Source organism: Eupeodes corollae, chromosome 3 (assembly GCF_945859685.1).
Source record: "Eupeodes corollae chromosome 3, idEupCoro1.1, whole genome shotgun sequence".
In the NCBI taxonomy this organism is placed as follows: Eukaryota; Metazoa; Arthropoda; class Insecta; order Diptera; family Syrphidae; genus Eupeodes; species Eupeodes corollae.
In genome coordinates, this window is record NC_079149.1 from 52757361 (window position 1) to 52769859 (window position 12499).

Genomic DNA, 12499 nt, shown 5'->3' on the forward strand with positions numbered 1-12499 from the left:
ACCTCACCGTTCAATTTTTAGCTCAACAAAATGGAACTCCGAAGACGAACGAATTGCCACTTTGAGTTTTGTATTGCTGGATAAGAACAAAAATAAATCATGGGAACGAAAAGAATGGAAAACTTTTCGAGAACTTGTTACGGCTCACAAGTAGGTTTAAAAATCTTCATGTTTAATTTTGAGAAATACAATTAATTTATATCTTTCTAGGACTCTCGGGAAATGTGGTAAAAAGATGCCGAGATATTGTGATGTTAATAGTGATAAGAAAATTACGCTTTCCGAATGGCTCAATTGTCTAAACGCACAACGAACGGATGAAGATGGATTGCAGAATACAACTGAAAAAGGTATTTATTAAATTGATTCTTTCCTTGATAAGCTTAATTTTTGGGGTTTTTTAGATGACCAATGAAACACGATAAAAAATCAATTTTTCGGTCGTATGTTGGTTTTCCTTTCATTTCTTTTCAAATTTAAATTTATTTATTGCTTGATGTTTTTAAGAAAAACCGAAACTAATTCACATAAGATTGCTTCAATATTTGATTTTTAAACATAGTTTGCGCAAACAAAATCAAAAATTTTTAGTGTTCAAACTTACATCAAAAAGCCTCTAAGCTATGGTTATTGCGTTTGGTAAAAAGGCATGTATTATTACAGCTAAATAACAAGAGTGCATACTAATTAGTCAGGTTAAGCCACTTTTAAGCTGTTTTAAAAAAGCAAAGCGCTCCTTTAAGATATTAAGAAGTTTTGATTTATAAGCAGTTAACTGGACAAGCAGTAACCGTAGCGAGATGGTTAGTGCGTTGGACTGTCATACCAGAGGTCTTGTTTTCGAAACCTGCCTAATCTGAAGCCTTATTCACAGGCACTGCCTTTTGCGATTAATTGACAATTCCTTTAAAATTAGTTCTTGTCATGAAAAGTGCTCTCTCAAATAAGCTTTTCGGATTCGGGACTGTAGGTGGCCTTCGTCTCTGGTAACTTTACTCGCACACAGAAATGGTTGAGAGTTGTTAGTAATTAAGCAATAGTTCTCAAGGGACTGTTGCCCTACCTAATTTATTTATTTATTTTTTAACTGCAAGGTGTTGCAACAACTCTATTCACAACGTTAGTTAGGTGCGTAAACCTCAATTTGTGCAGATAACGCAGTTCATAAATATTTCTTAGATTTCTTAGACGGATAGGCAAAGCAGGAGAAGGAAAGCAATATTCGAATTCACTAAGAAATCAATTAAGTTTTGCATTTCTTTTCATCCTTTTTGAATTGTGAAATAGATAATTCTTGAGAAATCGAATCTCAGAAACTCTGTTATAAGATTTCTGACAGCAAAAGAGAGATATCTGAACTAAGAAACAAACAGGCCAAATATTAATTCTGCTAACCAATTGATGAGCATAATGCTCTGTGATCATGCAATCGTTTGACTTTACAATATCGAGTGTCAGTAGACATTTTTCTTAATAAGTCCACAGCAGAGAACTGACAACTCAAAATCAAAAAATATTAGTGTTTCTTTTTCTACTCAGACACATAAGAGTGTCTGACGATTCTGAAATTGTAATCAATTACAAAATAAAAAAAGACGCTGGGATGCGACCCAAACTGATAACTTCCCATCCCGTCTGTCGATTTGTTTTGCTTAAAAGTTTGTCTGTATCAATTTTTACCAAATTTGTGTACTATTTTTTGTAGATTTTATTTTTTATGAAAAAACGGACTGTTGGATTCTTATATAAAAATTACTGAATATCGGAAACAATATAATCTGTGAAATAAAAAAAGTTTGAAGACAATATTTTTAATTTTTGAAAAGCTATTTGAGTCGTAAGTAAATTTTTACCAAGTTTTAGTATTGTTTTTTTTAGAGTTTTATATTTTGTAAAAAAACTTTCGATTCGAATTTTTTAAAAATTTTACCAAATGTTAAAAACAATACTTCTTATAAGAAAAAATTAGTTTGAAGGAAATATTTAAAATTTTTAACGAGATATTTGAGTCGAAAATCAATTTTTACCACCTTTTATACATTTTTTTTTAGGTTTTTATTATTTGTAAGAAAACTGTCAATTCGATTTTTCTCAAAATTTGTCTTAATATTGAAAACAATATTCCTTATAAGAAAAAGTTAATTACAAGCTATTATCTCAAAGTTTTTAAAAGATGTTTGAGTCGAAAATCATTTTTTACCAACTTTTGTTATTTTTTTTTCGGTTTTTATTTTTTTGTAAGAAAGCTGTCAATTCGATTTTTTTCAAACTTTAACTGAATGTTTACAACAAGATTTTACGAAAGATAAAAGTAAATTAAAGCCAATATCTCAAAGTTTTGACAAGATATTTGAGTCGAAAATCATTTCTTACCAACTTTTATACATTTTTTTTAGGTTTTTTATTTTTTGTAAAAGAACTGTCAATTCGATTTTTCTCAACATTTTTCAAAATGTTGAAAACAATATTTTTTATAAGATAAAATACGTTTGAAGCCAAAATTTTAAGTTTTTGAAAAGATATTTGAATCGATATTCAATTTTAACGAACTTTAAGTAATGTTTTTTTTAGATTTTTATTTTTTATAAAAAAAACTGTCAATTAGGTTTTTCTCAAAATTTTATCAGATGTCAAAAACATTATTCTTCGTTGCACAAAATTGTTTTAGAGATGAAATCATATTTCAGTCGTAAAATTTTAGAGCTGACAAATTTTTTTTTCAGTTTTATTGATTTATAAAAAAACCGTTATATTGATTTTTTTCAAAAAATATACCTGTTTGGTATCACGTTAAAATCTTTATATAAAATTTAATTCAAGTCTCTAGCGTTTTTGGTTCGTAAGATATTTGGGGTTAACCAAAATGTTCATCCTTTTTTCAAACTGCTATGGTAAAAACACCACCCACTTAATTTTGTTGAGAGCCCTTTCTGCATCTTTCTGCCTTATTATCTGTATAACAAAATTTATTTGAAGTCGATATCTCTTCTGGTTCTTGAGCTATGGAGGACGAAAAAAACGTCGCGAACGTACGGACGTACAAACGTACGTACATACGCACGCACAGACATCTTTCTAAAAATCTTTTATTTCGACTCTAGGGACCTTGAAACGTCGAGAAATGTCAAAATTTTCAATTTGACAAATCGGACCCATTACAATAACTTCCTATGGGAAGTTAACAATTACTATTTGTTGAAAGAAAATAATTTCTCAGAATAAATAAGAATAGAAAAAAAGACAACTGTCGAAATTGACATTTATCTTTTTGGTAATGTGAGTGTTTCTCATTTCGATTTGATGAATATTGCAACAATAAATACCAGTGCATTCAGAACTTTAAGCATTTTCCTGAACGTAGCCAATAAATACATAAATATTGTCAGAGGTCGTTTTAACTATTAATACAAAATAAAAATGTTTGAGATAACTTAACGTTCTTGGGTATGTAACTATCTTAAGCTATTAAATCAGTTTTTAAATCTATAAAATACTTATGTATAAATACTTCATCTTTCTTTATTTTCTAATCTTCAAACATGACCAATTACCCGATTTAAACAAAAACAAGAAAAAGTGTAAAGTTTGTTTGGTGTCGTTAACATTTTGAAAGCTGTCTTTCTCTTGCAATGATTTTAATCCCACCTTATTTAAATTTAAATCTATCGATGAACAGTTTAAGTTTTATAAAATGCTCATTCGACTTAAAGCTTCAATTTTCCCATAGTTAGTTCTATGGAAGTCAATATGTATAAAATCAAATGTACGCAGGTGATGAGTTCCGCCTGGGTAATTGAAATGTACACAAGATATCAAATAAGGTGCATCAATTTCAACATTAATGAGTTGATGAAAAAATGCTAAGTCATTATTAACACGCCTTTGATGGAGAGATTGCATTTAAAGAAGTAGAATACGATGTTCATAGGGAGGCAGATCATAAGGATCATCCCAAGGAAGACCCTTTAGGGCAAAGTGAATGAAATTATATTGAATTGATTCAATACGTTTTCTATAAATTTCGTAATAGGGAGTCCATACCTGCGAAGCATATTCAAGATGAGGACGAAAATGACAATTATACAAAGAAAGAGTAGCATAGGGATCATTGAATTCCTTTGCCCAGCGTTTTATAAAATCAAGCATAGAACTTGCCTTGTTAACAATAAAATTTGACTTGGTTTTCAAAGAAACTTGACTTTGACTTCTAATTCTTTGACTAAAGTTTCTGCGGGCCATATATTTGGTTTGCAAATAGAATCAAAGTAAGTGGGATTCGTTTTTAATTTAAAAGAGGAAAAAAAGCTTTTTGGTTTACTGATCTTTGTACACCTGATGGATGAGCTGGAAGGTATGCTCTTGGTAGATACTAAGTGGGAAGTTATATCTTCTGGCGTTGTAACTGGGTCCAGACGAGATATACAAATTATTTTTGGTTTCGAGGGAGCTTTGATAGGGATGAAGTTGTTTAATACAGTTCCTGTAACAGAGTCACTATTAAAAGCTAAAACTGAGTCAAAAATGTGAGGTATATAGGGAGTTCCGGTGGGATCTGTAGGTATTGTGGTGATGTTCACACTAAATTACTTACTAAATGTTGGTAAAAATTGAATTTCGTCTCGAATATTTTGGGAAGAATTAAAATTATTTTCAACATTCGTTAAAATTTTAATGAATATCTAAAAGTACTCCGTAAAATTGTTAAAAATTGATGTTTTGATATTTTGTGAGTTGACTTTAAAATTATTTTATTCTTTTTTAAATTTTATTATAAACATAAGATAATGGTCCAATCCAATCCTGGATTTCATAAGAAATAGAAACTTTAAAAAAAAAAATGTTGTTAAAATTGATACAAATGTTGGTTTTTGAATCAAAATCTCGGGAACAAAAACAGATATTGAAATTAAACTTATTATATCATATGCAAAATATTGTTGTTAGCTTTATGGTTACTTTTTTGGAAAAATTTAATTGACAATTATTTAAACAAAACACGAATACAAAAATTAACAAAGAAAAATATTAACTCCAAATTTTGAATCTCGCAAAAATAATATTGTTATTAATATTTTGTTAAAAGCTTAGAAAAATCGACAAACGAGCAAGAATGGTGTGTCGTCGCATGTCAACCTCTTTTTTGAAAAAGAAATCCTAAAGACAAAACTCGAAATACGATTTGTAGAGTCCTTTTAAGATTAAACAAACCAAATAATGCCTTCTTCTTCTATTCGATTTTTAAATGCCTTTAAGGCCAATAGTTACTAGTTTATTTCCTTTTATTGTTTATACTTGTTGTTGTTTTTTCTGAATGCATATAATAAAAATGTATTAATTGCTTTGTTTTTTTTTCAGTGATTGAAGCAATAACAAATAAGCCTTCGAAGTTAAACGGACCGAATCCATTGAACACATATTTGATTGAGTAGTCGAACTCCTGACTGTACTTTTCCTAAAAAGCATGTAATTTTGAAACATTTTTCCATAACCATGACAGAAACAGCAGCTTTTACTTACACTGCATCTCTGAAGTGCACAAATTAAATTTTATAGCCTTAAACATGGATTATAAAAATGAAAACAAAAAGTATTCCACTCATCCACTGTGTGCATATTTTGTGCCATTATATTGTTGTTGTGTTTATTGTTCAATAATTAACATAATATATTATGTCTATATGTAATTTTATATTAAACAAATATTTAATTTTTGTTTGTTTTCAAAATATTTTACTCTTCGAATTTAACACAAAATTAATCAGTTTTGTAAAACACAGTATAATATAATTTAGGTCTCGTAGAATTAATAAGTAATGATTTTTTCTCGAAAGAGAAGAATTTTATGTATTAAAAGATTGATTTGTTTATAATATTTATGTTTACAGACATTTTAAAATAGTATTTAAAATTGATTTTAATTATTTTAATAAAGAACAAAGAGAAAATAAAAGAGACGAAGAGAAAAAAGATCTACATACAACTTATGTAATTGAATGAATGCTGATAATGATAAGAAGAGAAAAAGAAGAAAGAGAGTGGAAGAGAACTCATAACCAGTGATTTTATTATTTTTGTTTTATTTATATAAGACTAATGTGAATGAATTTAAGATAAACAACATTTTGTTTTGTAGATATTTTAATATTATAGATACATATGTAATTATAATAATTTAGGTGATAGTTTTAATTAAATAAATAATATTATATCATGTTTTTACCCCCATTTTAATATTATGTTCATTTTAATCTTTAAGTGTGTCTAGAAAACAATATAAAAAAAGAAATAAAACACATTTTAAAATTTCTATTATGTAAATAATTTAAAATATAAGAATTTGTTTTGTTGTTTTTTTCTTTCAAATTGTAAGTGAGAACTGTTATTTCAAACAAAGTTGGTTGCTGATCAGCTTGTCACATTATAATTTAAATCTTGATCAGAAAAAAAACTCCATCCGTTGTCTTATAGCTTGCTTTTCTACCTTAATTGGAAGAAGGAGAATTGTAGTATGGGAGCTTAAGGGTATAGAGATAATTTGCCGGTCATTGATGTTTCTTGCACTTAGATTAGGTTTGGTTAAGGATTGGAAAACCAACACACTTAGATCAATAGTTAGTGCGTTTGTAATACCATATGGATGTTAAGATCAACCTTCCTTGTTGCGTTGAACCAGTTATTAAGAGTTTGAGACAATACATGTTGGAGTTTCTTAGATCACTACGATCATTATAGTAAAAGTCTCCAAGGTGGAATCTTTGTCTTTGCGAAAGGAAATAAACATAGAAAGTGAGATACTGTCTCGTCTTCTTCTTCATCCAGGCAATTTCTACAAACATCGTTTACAGGAACTTCAAGTCGGAAAGCATACCTACTCATTAAGCAGTGTCCTGCAAGGACTACTGTAACGGATCTTATGTGCAATCTACCAACCGGAATGAGTTGCTTAGATTGTTTAGCATCAAGCATTTGCAAACAAGTGGTTGCATTAGACCAACTTTGGTTTCCATTTTCTATGGTAGAATGGCTTTTCTTAAGCTTACAAGTAGCTAGCACTATACCGATGTTGGATTTGTTGCCCATTAAATATGTAGTTGTTCTTTTTTTTGCAAGTTCGTAGGCTTTGCAATTTCCTAGAATGGCTTTATGACCTTACACCAAAATAAGATGAATGTTGAACTGCTCCGCCGACTCCACAAGATATTCGAGCTGTTCGTAAGTTTATTTAACAGGCAGAGTCCAATGATTTTATATTTTATATTTTTTTCTGAGCCAAGAGAGGACTTCTTTGATTTCTAGAAGTTCTACCTGGATCACGCTACAGTGATTGGGGAGACGAAATGAGAGACATAGATTTATTCCGTCGGAGTACACGCTTCAACCAACCCCATAATCTGTTTGTAATCCATCTATATAAAAGTTATTTATAACTGAACTTGAACTAAATCGAACTGCAAATATTTTGCCTTTTTTCAAAGGATTTTCTTGCTTTTTAGTGCAAAAAAACAGCTTTCAGAACATATACAGTTTTAAGTTCAAAACAGAGTTGCCCAGTCTTACATATAAAGGCTATGAGTAAAGCGTAAGTTCAACATACAATTTGTCCAAAAACTTCTAACACCCAAACTTTTTTGCCTGTTTGTTATCTTCAACCTTAAGACATTGTTATCCTATTTTCAACCGATTTTTATTTTGAATCAAGATCAGTTCTATTTCTTCACCAGTTTTCTAGTTCATTAACATATTGCCCATCTGATTGTAACAAAATACCATACTTATCTCTATTTCTTTTTAAAATTAAAGGTATTTAAAGAAATTATATAATTTTGTCGATTTTTATTCCGATTCATCGTTAGACCATGCTCTAGGAATTTTATCATTGAGTTAAGAAAGTATCTTAACTATATTTCGAACTCAAAAAAGAAGAAAATCTCAAGCTAATAGCTTTCCAAGTTAATAATGGTGTCTACTGTGGGAGAAGCTTCACCCTCCCCCAATCCCACTATCTTGCATCGAGGTGACAGGACAGATTTCAGTTCTAGGTATGCTCGGCTTAATCACAAACAATCTTTTGTGGAGTTATCACAAATTTAATATAGTAAAAAATGATGTTTAGTGTTTAGTTTTTCTCCATATACAAAACCTGATTTTCAAATATTACTATAAATAACCCTGAAATAAAAATTTGATTAAGCGAATATATTTTAACTATTTCTAGTAAATACGGCTTTAGCTCCCTTATAGTTTGTTGATAGGAACTACGATTGCGAAATTGCTTTTGTCAAGCTCAAAGAAATAAAAAGCATGTGTCAACATAATTTATCTAATAAAAATCGTCAGGTGATGATCTTATTACAGCTATGGTTTTGAAAGAAATGCCCTCCCATTTGAAACGCCTAAAACATTAAATCGCATCATCAGAAATTTGCAAAAGTCATTGTTATACCTAAAATGGAGTAATATCTAAGAGATCAATATTCCTTATACCCATCATAGCAAAAGCTTTCGAAAAACTGCTGTGGATATATTGGAAAAAGCACTTTAAGAAAAACAAGTATTCTCGGCTATATTCTTAGATGTTGCTCAAGGCTTTAACAAGGTTTAGCATTTGGTACTTGAATACAAACTGCATAGGGATCTTCCCAAATAGGACTATAAAATACTGCAATCTTATATTACGACTCTTTATAAAGTACGGTACGTAAAAAAGCAACCTTATATCTTTTCTGTAAAAGGGATATTTGAGTGGATATCAACACTAATATGGCAACCTTGGTGCCAAAACGAAATTGGCGTATTAAACTAAATTAAACTAAATCTTAAATCCTTATAAAAAGCATGTCATTCGAGTTTAGCTCTTTCTCCAATAAATTATATACCAAATATCTTATAGATATGGACAATTCTTTTGTCCAAAAGCTTTTGGAAGGTCAACATAAAACGGAAAAAAAAATCGATAAGAATTTATTTCTATACTTGCAAGACTGTCCTCAGACTGTTTTTAATATTGTTCAAACGACGTTAAACAAAATCTTGCTTTACTTGGCATTACTTTAAGATGTTTAATCCTCTTGGAAAATAAAATTAATCCAATTGTCTAATCACATTTAAGTCAAGTGGCATCTCCCCTTCTTCGTATATTTGCAATATCTCTAAACTCAGGTAAATTCCCAACCCTATGAAAGAAGGCATTCAAATATTTCTGACATTTGTAATTACAGACCAATCTCTAGAATGTCCTGTATTCTCAAACTTTTTGAACAAGTTGTTTGTGTAAATTTAAATATAACTTCAAGAACTGGACGTTCGACAATTCCTAAACTACTTGCATTTTTGTATTATTGCTCAAGTACCCTAGAACTCGGTTAAAAGCTCACAGCATTTGCACGGATTATATTCCTAACCTAACCTCAGATACTAAACTTTAAACCGATTAGTAAAGTTAACTCTATGTTAGGTGTTGTTAAGGAATTTCAGGGTCCTTATGTTACTCTCGCTCTGTATAACACTTTAGTCCGGCCCCGACTTCAGAACGCATCGCAGGTATGCACTTCTTCCACAATAATAGGATATAATCTATGAGGGCTACTATGGTCTCCTCCTTATAAACATCGGATAAAGCTTCTTTAAAAAAAAGCCTAAGCCGATGATGGCATCTACAAGTATCTTAATTAATGTGGCACTACAGTCCTGTGTGACCTAGCAACTCACCCAAAAAACTTCTTCATCTAGATCGGTCCCTAGCTAGATCTCTCCATTTTCGCGCTCCAACTTTTCTCTCGAAACGATCAAAGGTGGTTTCATCCCCTTTTGTCATAATCAATGCTTCTTCACCGTATAGGGGGAAGGGAATGATGAGGTTCTAATATAGCGACATTTCGGCCCCTCAATAGAGGGCTTTACTTAACGACACGTCGCTTAGCGATCAGTTGGAAAATACCATCGTCAAGTGCGGTTCGTCATAGCTTTCTAGTTGATAGTCGCGTTCATATTTATAGATGGAGAATCCGTAGATTCGATGTACAACCCAATAAATCGTGGAAGGGGAACATTATAGTGAATTTCATCCTTTATATCTTCTCAAATTACCAGAACGATTTGGGCAATATTGTCGTATGTTCGATTAAAGTAAAGTTCGATTATATACAAGTGTCTGCAGAAATGGCCAATGATTTAGCTCAAATGCAACCACCCAAGAAGTACAGTTCCGTTATAACAGAAGCTCAAGCAATGCTTGAATAGAAGAAATGAGCTAGCGCAATATTTTTGGGATTTCTGGCATTGAACAAAAAAAAAGATTAAATAAATAAATAAAAACTTACCAGAACAATTACAAATCTTTCCAACTTTTTCCCACTCTTTATGAGTGACATTTTTATTTTTGTAATCTTTGTGGGTGTCCTGTCATGAGCGGCCTTGGACGACTAAAATTAAAATTTCAGTGTTTATTGTACACATTTTTTTCTACGTCGCTCAGCGATCGCGATTTGATTGCAGAGCGACGTGTCGCTCTGTCGCTTAAAAAATCGCGGAGTCACTTATGGTTTAAGTGGCCACCTCCATACGATTTCATGTGTTCTAATTCGAGCCACTCAAGGCAATACAATCGCAACAAAATACGTGAGTAGGGGAACATCCCAGGGTAGTGTCCTTTCGCCTCTTCTGGTCATGGATACAATTCTCGTTAAATGAGAAAGATGTGGAGTGAAGGCGGTAGCCTATGCGGATGATTTGGTTCTATCGGTGTGAGGAAAATACACCTCTGTGATGAGGACTAGGAGTTAACCAAAGTAAAACTGAACTGTTGCTCTTTACCACCAAAACTAAAGTACCACCCTTCACGCTACCTCGACTCAACGGTCAAATCATATCATTGTCTTCCAGTGCAAAATATTTGGGATTTATACTCGATCCTAAACTAAACTTGAAAATAAATATTGAAAAACGGGTTAAGAAGGACTGTGTTGCCTTCTACGCCTGCAGCAAAACTTTCGGCAACAAGTGGGGACTTCAGTCGAAGATGATTTTATGGACGTACGCAGCCGTAGTACGTCCAATCTTAGCATATGGTTCGATTGGGTGGTGGCCTGCTCTTAGCAAAGCCTATAATATTGATAAGCTAAAGGAGGTTCAGAAAACAGCTTGCGTGGGTACCACCAATCGAACTTTTTAAAATACATAGTTTCCTGCAGCGCTATTAGGCTGAAGGAATCAAACAGCTGGTTGTCAAAACCTTATGGTCACAGCAACACAACGAAATTGATTCCCTCAGATATTATCTTGATAGACACTGACTACAGCACTCCTACTTTGAGCCTTAGTAAGAGTTTAAAGTTTATTTTCCTATCCAGAGAAGATTGGGAGGATGACATCCTGTCGATAAGATCCGACACAACCATCTTTACTGACAGCTCAAAGATGGAGTGCGGAGTTAGTTCTGGGATCTTTCCTGAGTCCCTAAATGTAACTAAATCTTTTAGGCTTCCTGACTTTGCTAGCGTTTTTCAGGCTGAACTGCTGGCAATAAGGGAGGCATGTAAGATACTTAAACAAAGCCCAAACCAAAACCGAAATGCTTTCCATCTACCAAACTGAATCAAACCGAAGGTGGAGCAATTTACCCAACTGCATTATATCTAGGAAGATATGGCCCACCTATAATAAATCCCGTACAAACGATCTTCTATGCAGGCCAAGGCAAGAAATAGCCAGGATTGTTGCGGTTTGTACTGGACACTGGCCTATAGGAGTTCATGCAGAGAAGTTCTGTATCTCTTAAAACACCTTTTGCCGTAGTTGTAGTGACCAAAGAGAAAGTGAAACGATAATCCATTTCCTCTGCAAATGTCCTGCTTTGGCAAACACTAGAATGAAATGCTTAAGAAAAGTATTCTTTCACGAACTTGATGAGCTATCTGAGACAAAGATTAGAGACCTAATCTTTTTTCTCAATGCGACAAAATGGCTCTAACATAATCGCTATGAAGCTTCTCGCTATAAATCTTTCCCTCTCTATCACAGGTCAAACGAGTTTTGGTATCAAAACGGCGCACTACAGCGCTAATTGGATCTCAGGCTAGGTTGCCTTGAGATCGCCATTTCTACCTACCTAATTTTTTTGCGTCGCTTAACTACTCCTCGCTCGGTCGCTCATTGCGTGGCCGGACCCTTAGCCCAAAAAAACAGCGATTTGCAAGAGTTATTCTTCGTTTGATCTCAGCGCTGGTTTTGTTTTCAGCGTTTATAGTGGAGCCTAGGTAGACGAAGTCCTTGACTACCTCAAAGTTACGTCTGTCGATGGTGACGTTTTGCCGAGGCGTCGTATTGTAAGCCCTTTCTTAACGACAACATGCACATTGTTTTGCTCTCATTAACGGTTAAACCCATTTTTGCCTCCTCTGCCTCAATACTCACAAAAGCTTCATTGACATCACGCTGAGTTCTTCTTCTGATTATTTCAATGTCATCAGCATATTCTAGTAATTAGACACACTTGTGAAAG

At 32.6% G+C, this 12499-nt stretch overlaps 1 protein-coding gene across 2 annotated transcripts in view; it reads left to right on the forward strand.

The window, feature by feature from the left end:
* LOC129950878 (SPARC-related modular calcium-binding protein 2) overlaps nucleotides 1–6307 on the forward strand; it is a 56784-nt gene extending 50477 nt beyond the window's left edge. Inside the window, exons 7-9 of one of the 2 annotated variants that reach the window (XM_056062806.1) lie at nucleotides 22–150; nucleotides 211–350; nucleotides 5356–6307. In XM_056062806.1, coding sequence (XP_055918781.1) covers nucleotides 22–150; nucleotides 211–350; nucleotides 5356–5429 — 343 coding nt within the window. In that variant the 3' untranslated portion in view covers nucleotides 5430–6307. The remainder of the gene's footprint in view (nucleotides 1–21; nucleotides 151–210; nucleotides 351–5355) is intronic. The other variant, XM_056062807.1, reaches the window with a different exon arrangement.
* The last annotated feature ends 6192 nt before the right edge of the window (nucleotides 6308–12499 follow it).